The sequence below is a fragment of the Vulpes lagopus genome, chromosome 5 (assembly GCF_018345385.1).
Source record: "Vulpes lagopus strain Blue_001 chromosome 5, ASM1834538v1, whole genome shotgun sequence".
Taxonomy (NCBI): domain Eukaryota; kingdom Metazoa; phylum Chordata; class Mammalia; order Carnivora; family Canidae; genus Vulpes; species Vulpes lagopus.
The window spans coordinates 90,511,959-90,525,426 of NC_054828.1; the positions used below are offsets into that span (position 1 = coordinate 90,511,959).

The following is a 13,468-nucleotide window of genomic DNA, read 5'->3' on the forward strand; positions in this document are numbered from 1 at the left end:
GTAGACTATGGAAGAAGTAGGCAGGTATTTCAAGGTATTTCAAAAGTATCACAGTTTCTGAATAGATCAAATATCTTTTCAAAGCCTCATGGATTTTTAAAACGTGAACTGTTCTTGGTGCATAAGAGGCTCCAATGCTCTGGGTTTCTAATCTCCCATTCATTAACAGCAAAGCTGACTTGCAGCGGGGTGGGGGGGGGGGGTGGTCGTTCTTTGTTTGTTTGTTTTTCTCCTCCTCCAAGAAATTTGTGACTCCTTTTGGGGAGATAACTGTTTAAATATAAATAAATGACCAGCTGCAGTGGAAAGATTCCAGTTTTCTCACGGTGTTTACTTTCAATTTATTGTCCGTACTCCCATTACAACTTCCTCCCTGCAAAACACTATCCCAGGCCTGAATATGTAGAGAATAGCCCCATTAAAATACTTCTTAGATGTGAAATACTAAGTTATTCCCACTGAAAGATCTTGCAAGAGCCTAAAATGGACTCTGCCCATATTTGCAGAGCCCTTTTAGCATTTTCAAAATCATTAACACTATCAGCTCTGACTTGAGAAAATTAAAAATGCGTAGGCCCAAATGGGATGGTGTTCCCTCCCCTAGGCGTTTCTAAGTTTTTTGAGGTGATTAAGTAAAACTCCTCTGTTTTTATACATCAAAATTACCTTGAAATGAATTTGGTTTATTTTATTCTATTTCGTTTAGCTGGTAGTCCCATGCCATTTGCATTATTTTAAATCCAAGTACAGATAGCTTTGTACTGGAGATTCCCATGAACTACCATTTATGGTTTAGTATTTATCAGTAAAACTCAGCTATTTTGAAAATAGATTTCCAGGTTATATTTCTATCTCTCTATGCAATCTTAAAATGGATTATTGTAGAACACATAATGAAACCCTAATTTTCTTCTATGATTATATACCTGGCTCTCACACATTAACATCCTAAGACATTAACTATGTCCCATATATTTAACCTAGTGTGTTTCTCTCCACCTCCTTTACATTATTTTGTAGTTTTGACAATGTCCTGTGTGTGTGTGTATATATGTGTGTGTAGTTAAAGGCAGCTGTTAAGTCTAAACTGTCTTATTGCTGGCTGGTCTCAGGAATTTCGCCATTATTTTCAAGGGTGAAGGATTGCTAATTACTTAACAGAAAGTAGCCTTACCTGTCAAGGGAATAGTTAAGATATTTCTTGATGATGTTATGCTTTAGATTGATGCTGAAAGTATAAAGCTGAGAAAAATTTTAGTAGATCTATTGAGCTTTTTGACCAGGGAAAATAAGGATTCAGCATTTTATTCTTTCTTCGTGAAAATACTTAAATAAAGAATATGAAGGAAGAAGAAATCAGAAATTGACATAGATACCTATAATATGCAGAATGCTATTCATGAAATAATTAGGAAAACCAGTATAAGCAAAACATGTGGTTTCTTAGAACTGGCCTCTGAAGTTTCATTCCCATAATTTCAATTGCGACTTTGATAACTTTACTGACATGTAATACAGATACCTCAAATTCAGCATGTCCAGAATTAAACTCAATATTGTAACACCTCCACTTTCCTCTTATTTCTATCATCTGGTTTCAGAGCATCAATATATACCTAGCTATACTTACTATCTAGGAATTTCAGAATTATCTTTTTTTTAAATCACTCAACCATCTAGTCACCTATAACCACCTACTTCATTTATTAAAGTGAGTTTAGACTATCATTCCCATCATGATGTCTTCTTTTTCCACCATATCCCTACCTGACTGAAAGTAGGTACTATATTGTCTCTGTTTCTTTAGCACCTTAATCCCACTAAACCACTTATCAGCATTAGACCTTATGGTTTGTGTGTCTATGTATACCCAACACAAGCATGGTGGTTGGCACAAAGTAGATATAAAGTAAGTATTTGAAGAAATATGTGGATAGTAGAAAGAAAGAGATAAACCAAAAGATTATATGAGAATTCAGCATTTCCAGAAATGGAGGTGTACTTTGAGAGTTTGATTGAGAGTTTGATTGAATCACTCAGTTATATTTGCATCAAAGTCTGTTTCTATTGAAACTGAACACCTTGGGGATCCCTAGGTGGCTCAGTGGTTTAGTGCCTGCCTTCAGCCCAGGGTATGATCCTGGAGTCCCGGGATCAAGTCCCACATTGGGTTCCCTGTATGGGGCTTGCTTCTCCCTCTGCCTGTGTCTCTGCCTCTGTGTGTGTGTGTGTGTGTGTGTGTGTGTGTGTGTGTGTGTGTCATTAATAAATAAATAAAATCTTAAAAAAAAAAAAGAAACTGAACACCTCTTGCAACATAACCTCCATTTTCATGAAGTAGTGTAAGACTTATGGGAGGGGGTTTCAGAATTCTTCAGATGATCCTATAAGTTATTTTAAGCACTTTTCATGACAATCTTCAACCTAAGGAATTAGCACAAATATCAATTAATGAAAAAAATCACAAATAAGCAACATCTCCCCTCTGTATCTCTCCATTCAAAAGACAAATTGAGGATGATGTAGGGAAAGAGAAATCTGTCTATGAGAATTTTAGTGGGGTTAAAAAGAAAAGACTAGTACAGAGGCAGAAAAAGAACTAGAAAAACCCTATAGAGATGGCTATGAAACAGCTCTCCCACCCTTATTTGCTTTTCATGGATTGTAACAGAACAAGATGTGAGGAAACATCTGCTACCTTTTTAAAATAGTACTTTGATATTTAAAAAAAAATAGTAACAGAATTAGGAGAAGCCTGATTTCTGTGGTTAGGGATAGCAGACACCTATAAAATAAAATAGGGAGAATTAATTAGTCTAGCATAGCTTGATAGATTGGTGAGCTGTGTCTTCATCTGCTATGCATGGCTCTGGGAAGCAGCATCAAGAAATGGTTAGTCCATGGACTCTGGAGTTAGGCTGCCTGGGTTTAAGTTTTGGCTTTAACACCTACCTGCAATATGATACTTAGCAAGCTGCATGGCCCCTCTCTGTCCCAACTGGGCATAATAGTAATACCTGTCTCAGACATTGTTGTGAGATTGAATGAAAGAAAAGAAACTCAGGGAGCTAATGCAGAGACTGGTACATGGTGTTAAATGTAGGCTTTTTTTTTTAATTAACTGAAATTTAGGTTACTTCTCTTAGATATAAGGACTGAACTAAATGTCCAGTAGGAATAAAAAGTCTCTTAAGTAGGAAAAGATATGAGTCTTAGACTAGCTGGAAGAATGTATTTCTAAATACAATCCACTTTAAAGCTGTTATAAATCTAGGAATACCAACCCTGATAAAGGCTTAGAGCACTAAGTAGCTGAACCCCATCCAAGAGCACAACCAGTCATTATAGCTGTGCAGTGACTATGCTTCAGAGAAGCTGAGCAAGTATAAGAGAAATCTATGGGGATCAGATTCCAGTTGCTGCTGCCATGAGGATAAATCTAAGCCAAGAGAGGTAGAAACATACCTGAGGCCAGGAGACCTAGTTACAAAGAATTCAGGCTCCAAGGATGAAACTAAGAGTCACAGCTGAGATGGTGGCTCTCGCCATACTCAGTCATGATGTGTATAGAATGGTACCAAGTTTAAGGACAGGCATTACACAAACAGAACTAATCATTGAGATAGGTTCATTTTGAATGATAGTCACTAAAAAACAAGAACCCCAGAGATGAAAGAAGGGTTCAGATGGTAGTCTTTGGAGAAAAACAGTATAGGTCCTGATCCCTAGTTTTGCCCATTATTTCAGAGGCAAGTTCTATTAACCTTTTTAAGCTTTATATTGATTGTTCCTACTTCAAGGAATTTTTGGAACTTAAACCATGCAATGTAATTAAAAGGACAAAGGCAATGTCTAAGCACCTCCTAAATGCTCAATTAATATTGGTTATTAGGACTTCATTTGTACATAATTCATTTATATATCTTGTCTGAAAATGCCATATAGTATAAATTGCAAAACAATACAATTAGGTTAAACAGGGTTTCCTAAACCTTGTATTAAAAGATCTTGCCATGTAGCCATAGTCATTTTTGTGTATTTTCTTTAGGAAGTGAATTTTTAATGACACATGACAGGTCTCTGTGCTATTTTGGACAAGCATAAAGGGGAGTCATTTTTAAATAAAACAAATTCTGATTGTAGCAACAATTATCTAAATCATTAAAATGGATATAGGGGAATGGTAAACATTATCCTTTGGCTTTTTCTTAAACCTGGAGTTCGCAAATATCTTTTTAGATTGGGCATGTTGTCTAGCAGTATACTTGTTCAGGGTTAGCTAGCCCGGTTCCTCACCTACTAGCTTTACACTTTACCACAAATTCAGTATCTGCCCTACCAGTTACCTTGAATGAAATCATTGGCTTTATATTTCAGAGATGTCTCACTTTCAACCAATGTATTAGGTTTATTCACAGGATTCCTCCATCAGGCTGGGAGAGCAAAGGGGTTCTGAAGAAGAGACAGGCTATCATATTTTTGCTGCAGAATTAGACACCATCTATCTGAAAATGGAATCGGTGGTAAAAATTTCCAAATTACTTGTAATTCTTCCCTCTGGATCCACTCAATTCTCCCAAGATTTGCTTTCAGAGAACCACTTAATAATGCAGTAGATTCATCTTGTCTTATTCTACTTCTACTAATTTTCTTGCCCAGAAGCAAATTCACAGAACTGTCCCTGATACCATTCTTCCCTTTCTTTACCCATGATACACAACAGAATTAACTTACTTTATGAATGAATATTGCTCATTTTTGAAACCTGACAGACTTACAGGGAGCTGTCAATTGGCCAAGGGGTATGGTATCTAGCTTCTAAAGAAACCGTGACTGACCCAGTTGTCCCAACGTTTGCTATCTCTCTATCTCATTATTTATACTTCTACCTGGGGGTATAATAAAAAAGATAAAAAAGTAAAATTCAGCCAGATAACTGGCCCCGATGTTACCAAACTCATGTATGTTCAAAGTCCTAAAATCATTAGATGAAATAAACCTTCACATAGTCCTTGGGTTTCATTTATCCAGTGGTTCTCAATCTCTACCATGCACCAGCATCCCCTGGATTACAGATTTTTTTATTCAGAAAATTTGAGAGTTTCTATCAGGTTCCCAGGTGATACTGATACTGCTGGTTCATAGACTATGAGAATCACTGTACTAATCCATGCGTGGCTTCTCTTCTATTAACATGAATAATCTAGAATTTGCTTTTCCTTAGCTAGCTTTCAAAATTTATGCTCTATAAATTAACATTATGGGTTAAGCAGTTATTTTTGTATATGTGCACCTTGTACAGTGTAATAGAAGTGGTAAAGTGCTTACTCTATATATTTGGTTGATTTCATTCACAAAACAGTCAGTTATCTCTTTGCTGAATCATGGCTCTAATCCACAAATCTCTTTGCTTCTTTTTTATGTTGTTATAGGGTAAATGTAATACTGGCCTTCGATCTATTTTTTTTAATAGTAAAGCCTCAATTCTATGCTATTGAAAGGAATTCATACATAGAAAGCATCGTCCATTGTTTTCCCCAGTGACCTGACTTCATGAGCTTTTCTGGTGGTGGGAGAACTGAGAGCTCACTTGTCATAATTTTTTTTTAATTTAGCATTATATTTATTTAGCTCTAATGAAGTACATGGAACAGAGAACAGCTTGAGCAATAGCATCACAGAGGCCTTAGATGTAACTTCTGATGTGCCCAGTCACTGTTTGGGACATGCTTTGATCACAGAAAATGGCAAAAAGTTAAAATAAGGGCAAGTCACATCACATAGAGGGGCCACAGTATTTGGGGTCCCTTAGCTTAAAAAATTTGCCAATTACCTTACACACAGAAGGTACATATCTAACTCCCATTCGCTAATGCCGCTACACCCCATCAAGCTCAACAATGAGAAACATTATTGGATTCCTCATTTAACTGCAATGGATATATTTTCTTAGCTGATATTATAAGAAGTTTGATAAATAGTCAGCTGTTAATTCTTTCCTTTTACTAGGTCACTTGTAGATTCTGGCTGAAAAGGAGTCTGGGAAATGCAGTTTTGAACTTCTTGCATGTGTAGTCTAGGAAGTGAAGCAGGTTGAAACAGATATTGAATGGTTTCATATAAAATATATACCACATTGTCAAACTAGTTAAAAGAATAAAAGAGGTGAACTAAAAACATCCCTGGTTTGAGTCTAAGGATCAGCTTCTAAACCTACTCTAAGTTGTGACTTGTTATAGTATCTTAGCCATCCTACCCAACAGTGTGGCAGTATGGTACAGTTTTTAAGGACTTCATCACTTAAACTGTATAAAGCACAAGTTCTCTCATCATAAAATACAATGACAATAATAGCTACCTCCTAGGGTGCTTATGAGTTAAATGGGGAAATACAAAGTTCTTAAAATAGTGTTTGCCACATCATAAGAAATCAATATTTCATTAACATGGGGTAATGGGGGTCTCACTGAATACTCTCTGACCTATGAGAGCTTGACATAATTATTATTTTTGTAAGAGGTAGATTCAAGACCTGAAAATGCTTAAATAGATATTCAAGTCCAGTGAACACCTCAATAAAAGGCAGTGCACCAACGGTGTGTTTCTCTGCTTAGCTGCCTGCATTCCTATCATAACTGAGCCCAGGATGAAGAAATAATCTATAAATAGATATTTCCAGGGGTAGAGCTATAAAATTGAGATATAACCCTGTATACCTTTTTATTCTACAGTGCCTGCAAAATGCCTTTTAAGCATTTGAGTAATTCTCACCCTCACCAAACAACCTAATGTAATAACATAAGATATTCCACTTTGGAAAACTTGTGTTACACTCAAATTCTTACATACTAAAAAGTTCTTACTCTTTAGAGGTATTGGGGTTTTAGAAAGCTATACCTTATAGAGTGTCTTCTTTTTTTCTTTTCACCTTGGGATTAAGGATAGAAGAGAGTGATTGCTATGTAGCTTGTTCACTTTATCATTTAATAATTTGCTCTTTTTTTGTCAATATTATATACTTGCACAAGCACAACACTGTTTGAACTATGAAGTTACACCACCATCTTGTGAATGCTGTGCTGTGACTAACCCAGGTGTATCTCTCTCCTCCTCCTGCTCTAGCTGGACAGTGCCACATCACTTATCCAGGCAGCTAAAAACCTGATGAATGCTGTTGTCCTCACGGTGAAAGCATCCTATGTGGCCTCAACCAAATACCAGAAGGTGTATGGGACAGCAGCTGTCAACTCACCAGTTGTGTCTTGGAAGATGAAGGCTCCAGAGAAGAAGCCCCTTGTGAAGAGAGAAAAGCCTGAAGAATTCCAGACACGAGTTAGACGAGGTTCCCAGAAGAAACACATTTCGCCTGTACAGGCTTTAAGTGAATTCAAAGCAATGGATTCATTCTAGGACGATAGGCTTTAATAAGAAAACTTTTTTTTTTCCTTTTCCGTTTCTTTTTAATTCCATTTTTGTATGCATACCTGCCGACTCGTATGCCTCTGGCATGGGGAAATTAAGGGAGCAGTGTCTGTTTGCATGTAAGATGAGATGTGATCAATACTACTGATTCATCAGTAGCTGGGGAGGGAACAGGGAATTCCTGTCCTGAGGTGGCACAGAACTGTCCTTTGTAACATTCTCATAAAATTGGGCAAAGAGTTCGCATTGCAATGTTTATGGGAGTGGGAGGGATGGGGAAAATAAACTTAATTCTACAAAAGCAAACTCTAATGCATGCAAGAATCATTAGGTTGGCAGGTATCTTAATAAGTGAAAAATCTGGAAGTGTAATGGTAGAACATAAAGCTTGTATTGCTTCTGTTTCAGTGCAAAAATGTACTAGCCAATACGCTGAAGTGTGTGGCCCACAAATTGAACAATTTAACTTTGAAGTCCTATCCATGACATTATGTGGATTTTTTTTTCCCTAAGGAGAAACTAACTCATCGAGCCAAAATGTTCCTTTGAAATCTGTATTCTATTCTTTCCTTGTAGTAGTGCCATTATGAGTGCTCATATTTTCAATTTTCCCCCCTTTACTGAAAGTAAACACTTATTTGAGACCATTATAATCTTTGTGGGGGCACTAGAAGCACAATATGCTGATCCATCTTTTACTTTAAAAAAAATTGAACTATGATTTTGCTAGAAATAGGAGGCCCAGTGGTGGAATGTTAGAAGAATGGAAACTGATGCTGTGTGAAGGTTTAGAGGCAAATACATAGGTGTAGCTTGGAGTGCTGGTATCTAATATGCCATTGTATCCACTAACTCAAAATAAACATGTATAATCTGGACATATGAAGAATGCTTCTTTTTTTAAAATGCATACTTAATTAAAGATTAGAGCATCTTCTTGAAAATTGATTAAAAATGCTTTTTTGTTTTTGGAGATGGGTGTAAAATAGCTAATATCTCTAGGTCATTTTTAGAGTCCAGAAATTGCTTTTATTTAATGTTTTTTTCTATTTGTTTTTATTTACTTTCAAACAATCTAAAATGATAAAGTCATGTGTGAGACTTATATGAGCCATGTTCAGCCCTGGGCTAGACTTAAGAAAGATAATGTGTTCTCAGAAAATGAATAAAAAAAATTTCTAGGAAGACTCATTAATTTCAAGGTATTTTTCTCTCCAAATTGTGAAAAGAAGGCCTCTGTCCCATTACTCAGAAGGGGTGGGCTGTAGTCTTTCAGCTATGGCTTGAGGAGAAAAAGACTCCAAATGTTCATTGTGTGCCCAAAACTCCTTCCATTTGATTTATCCCTACAGGTTAGCACGTTATAGTGTGTCTCCCAAGACTTCTGGTAAAATAAGGTTTGTTTCTTAGCAATATGTTAATACATATTGAGAGTCATGGACCCCTAGGCTATTCTAATTTAGGTGAAAGAGAAGAGACCTGGGAGTTGGGGAAGGAGAGAAGCTTAGTTAACATTGTATATAGATATGTTTCTCCTCATCTGGACTCAGAATGATCTATCAATAGAGAAATCATCATCAGGGCAGCCCAGGTGGCTCAGCGGTTTAGCACTGCCTTCAGTCCAGGGCGTGGTCCTGGAGACCCAGGATGGAGTCCTACATTGGGCTCCCTGCATGGAGCCTGCTTCTCCCTCTGCCTGTCTCTGCCTCTCTCTCTCTCTGTCTCTCTCTCTCTCTGTGTCTCATGAGTAAATAAAATCTTTCAAAAAAAAAAAGAAAACATCAATGCAGTAGATGAATTTTCAACACTATTCTGCAACTATTTCAACTAGACTGCCCTCTTAATTTGCTTACACATTGAGAGAGGCAATCACTGACATTCTTTCAGATATTTATGGAATAACCCCTAAGCTGAACATACCACCCAGTGAACTGATTGGCAACCTTCCTTATTAACATGAGTATGGCATAACTGGGTTTTTGTATTATTCTATGATTTAAAGGGTTGAAGGAATTAAGTATTCCTCAGACCAGCCAAGAAACTTAGAAACTCCTTGACAAATCCTAAAACATGTTTAGCAGGCATCAGAAGAACATGTAAAAAAATGCCTTTGACTTTGCTCTATAAATTTTAAATGCTTTAATACATGTTTATGACCAATGTTTGTGTATTTTCTGGAAATCAGTCCTTGATTTTTATCACTATCCACTATTGTTCTTGCGATCAAAGAGAATAACTACTCAGAAAGATAGTTAAATATAGACACTTTGCTGAGAGCACTATAGCAATGAAAAGGCTTATTGTTCCCTGTCTTTGGGAAACATAGGTCTATTTGAGATAATATAGACAGAAGAGAGGTAAGTAAATATACCAAGAAATCACAATGTGCCAAATTAATGGGATAAAGTGATAACTACTCTGTAGGACTAAAGAAGTCACAACACATTGAAGACTGAATTATTTGGCAAGGATTAATAGAAGAGGTAGGATTTGGAAATCAGTAAACAATAAATATATTCTAAATGAGTGAAAGATATAAATGAATAAATTTGGTAAGGGGGATGATGAGGGTGGGCATTCAAGGAAAAAGATCACCATACTTAAGGTCTGGCAACAAATGCAGTTGCAGGGAACACGAAATTCATGATGGGGACTAGTGGGAAATAAATGTGGAGAAGTGGTATGAGGCTAAACTTTAGAGGGTCATGAAGGAATGTGACCATTATCAAATAGGTAATAAGGAGTTTTAAGTGGGAAGGTGATACAAAGCAGTGTCTTCATAAGATATAGCTGATAATACGTAGGGATATGAAGGCTGAAAGGGATTGATGTCAGATGGGACAAATGTGATAAACTCTAAGGACTTGTTACTTCTTGGATAACAAGATATGAGCTAAGAGAATGATTAAAGTATATAATTTATTTAGGAAAATTAAAGAGTCAGAAAACTGAAAATTATCTACAAAGGATAAACATGGACTAGAAAAGAACCTGAATATATGGTATATTTGAGAAAACACAGTTGGTAATTAAACCGAAGCAAATGGAGTTATTTGGGTTATTTGCTACAGAAGCACCATTTTGAGGTACATGAGGATGGATGTTCCTGATGGGAGGGAACTCTCTGTTCTGATTGATGGTTCAAAGGACAAAATCTTTATATTCCTTTATATTCTCCAAGGACTTAAACTCTCCATGGAAACAGATTATGTACAGATCTGTAATTTATTTTCATTAAATATTCAAGAATGTGAAGTTATAAAAGTTGACTCCTAAAGTCAAACAATTGTGTCATGGTTTTAGCTCATAGAGAAATGACCTATATAAGTGTCATCATTATGGCCATCAATTTTTGAGCATCAGTAATATGGCACCTTCCAGACACTTGAGGTATAAAAACCTATAAAATATTGTATATAGCTGAATCATTCAGCAAAATAAGCATTCAAATAAATTGTCTCGAAATTTGCTAGTAATAGATTATAAGTCATTTGATTTTTATTGCTGTGTCATTACATATTAACTAAGTCAAAGGGGTTGCTTACCACTTACTCTTCACTTGAAGATTTTTAAAGGTATGAGAGGGAGTGAATTAACAGAAGGCTGTTAATAATAATATTTTAAAAAGTAATACTGAAGAGTGCCATCAGCAAGATTGTGGACAAGGGTATTCCAGGCCCTTATTACCCCCATAGAAACACAAAGTAAATAACAACATACTTTGTGGGAACTCCAGAAATTACTTAAGGATTTGCAGCAACTAGGCAAATGTCTAAACAAGGTGAAGTCACACTCAATATGGAAAAAATTTTGGGATGTTATTGCTCACCCATGCCCTGTCTCTTCCTTGGCACAGCACGGTCAGCAGGGAGCTGTCCAGTTCCTGGTTCTTCCCATGCCCTTGCATGAGAAAAGAAAGATTGAAATTTGTTTTAAATGTTCTAGCCCACCTGGGTCTTCCTGAGAGACTGGTTCTGTTTTGCCTCACTTGGAGCTCTGGTAGAAATGGTGGCATAGTTTGACTATCAGGTTGGAGGCCACTGAAAGCAGTGGCAGTCACAATGGAATGTAAGACATGCAAGGAGGCTGCAGACCTGTGGGCTCCTTAAGATGAGAGGTTACAGGCATAGGAATACAAGAAAACACCTACGACCTTGCAAACGGCCTTGTATAGGGAGGGGTTAGGATGGAGGGTGGGAGATGCACACACACAGGCCCAGGGAAACAGGTATGCTTAGATAGGCTTGAGAAAACCATAAGCCTTCATGCCAGGTTGATTGTTTTCCTTCACAGAGCCAGTCAATATAGGCTGGAATAGGCCCTGTTCTTTTTCATATTACCATCTATATATTGTCTGAGTGACTCACATTAGATCTAAGCAAACATATAGGTTATAAGTGAAAAGATGGGAAAAAATTCCATATAAATAATAACCAAAAGAGAGCAGGGTGGCTATTCTAATATCAGACAAAATATACATTGTTAAAGCTGTTACTAGATAGAAAGGATGCTACCTGATAATTAAAAGGTCCATGCACCAGAGAGATAATTACAAATGTCTGTGCACCAAACATCAAAGCTCCTAAATACATAAGGCAAGCATTGACAAGATTGAAGAAATAGCTTTAGAATACTAGGATACCTCATTCAACAATGGTTTTTAACAGACAGAAGATCAATAAAGAAATAGAAAACTTGAAGAACACTATAGACCAATTAGACTTAATAGACATTTGCAGAACACTCCACCTGAACACAGAATACATGTTTTTCTCAAGTTCACATGGAATATTCTCCAGGATAGACCACGTTTGGAAAATAAGTTTTAATCTTTTTTAAAAGACTGAAATTATACAATGTAGCTTTTCTGATAAAAATGAATGAAACTAGAATAGCAGAAAGAACATAGAAGTCCTCAAATATGTGGAAATTAAACAACCAATTTGTCAAATATCACAAGGGAAATTCAAAAATATCTTGAGATTAAAAATTAAACATACCTAAACTTAAGTCATGAAGTGAAGACAGTGCTAAAGTATAAATTCATAGCTGTAAATAATTTCAGTAAATTACAGTCTTACATCAATAATCTAAATTTACAATTCAAAGAACCATGGGGGAAAAACTCAAAGCTAATAAAAGAAATAATAAAGACTAGGTCAGATATAAGGTGAAAAATGAAAACCAAGACTCATTTATTCAAAACAATAAATCTGACAAACTTTTAGCTAGGTTGACAAAGTAAATGATATAAAAATAATTGAATCTTAAATGAAAGAGGGATTATTTCTACTGATTTTACAGAAATAGAATTATTAGTACTATGAACAATGGGTCACCAACAAAATGTATAAACTATATACAATGGCTAAGTTCCTAGAAACACACAACCTAAAAATACTGAATCATGAAGAAAAAGAAAATAGAAACATACCCAGAATTAGTAAGGAGATTTAATTAATAATCAAAACTCTCTCAACAAAGTAAAGCTTAGGGTCAGATGGCTTCACTGGTGAATTCTAACAAATATTCAAAGATGTAAAACCAATCCTTTTCAAACTCTTACCAAAAAATTTAAAAGGAGGGAATACTTCCATACTCTATGAGTCTAGAATTGCTCTGATACCAATACTACAAGAAAAACTATAGCCCAATATCCCTGATGAATGTCGATGCCAAAATCATCAGCAAAATTCTAGGAGAGGAAATTCAACAGTGCATTAAAAGGACCACATATCATTATCAAGTGGAATTTATTCTAGGTATGTAAGGATGTTTCAGCATACAAAATAATGATTGTGATACACTACATTAACAGAATGAAGGGGGGAAAACACAATTATTTCAGTTGATGAAAACAAATCAACAAAATTCAATACTCTTTCATAATAAAAACAATGGAAGAACTAGGACTAGAAGGGAAGTACCTCAAAACATTAAACAGCTTATGTGAAAAGCCCATAGCTAACATCTTAACCAATGATGAAAGACTGAAAGCTTTTCCTCTAAGATCAGGAAAAATGGCAAGGATGCCCATTTTACCATT

General features: G+C 36.0%; 1 protein-coding gene across 3 annotated transcripts in view; it reads left to right on the plus strand.

The window, feature by feature from the left end:
* Positions 1–8,300, plus strand: part of CTNNA2 (catenin alpha 2) — a 1,087,920-nt gene extending 1,079,620 nt beyond the window's left edge. For all 3 annotated transcript variants that reach the window (XM_041757142.1, XM_041757144.1, XM_041757141.1), the window contains one exon: positions 7,123–8,300. In XM_041757142.1, the coding sequence (XP_041613076.1) occupies positions 7,123–7,410 (288 nt within the window). In that variant the 3' untranslated portion in view covers positions 7,411–8,300. The remainder of the gene's footprint in view (positions 1–7,122) is intronic.
* Positions 8,301–13,468: the final 5,168 nt, after the last annotated feature.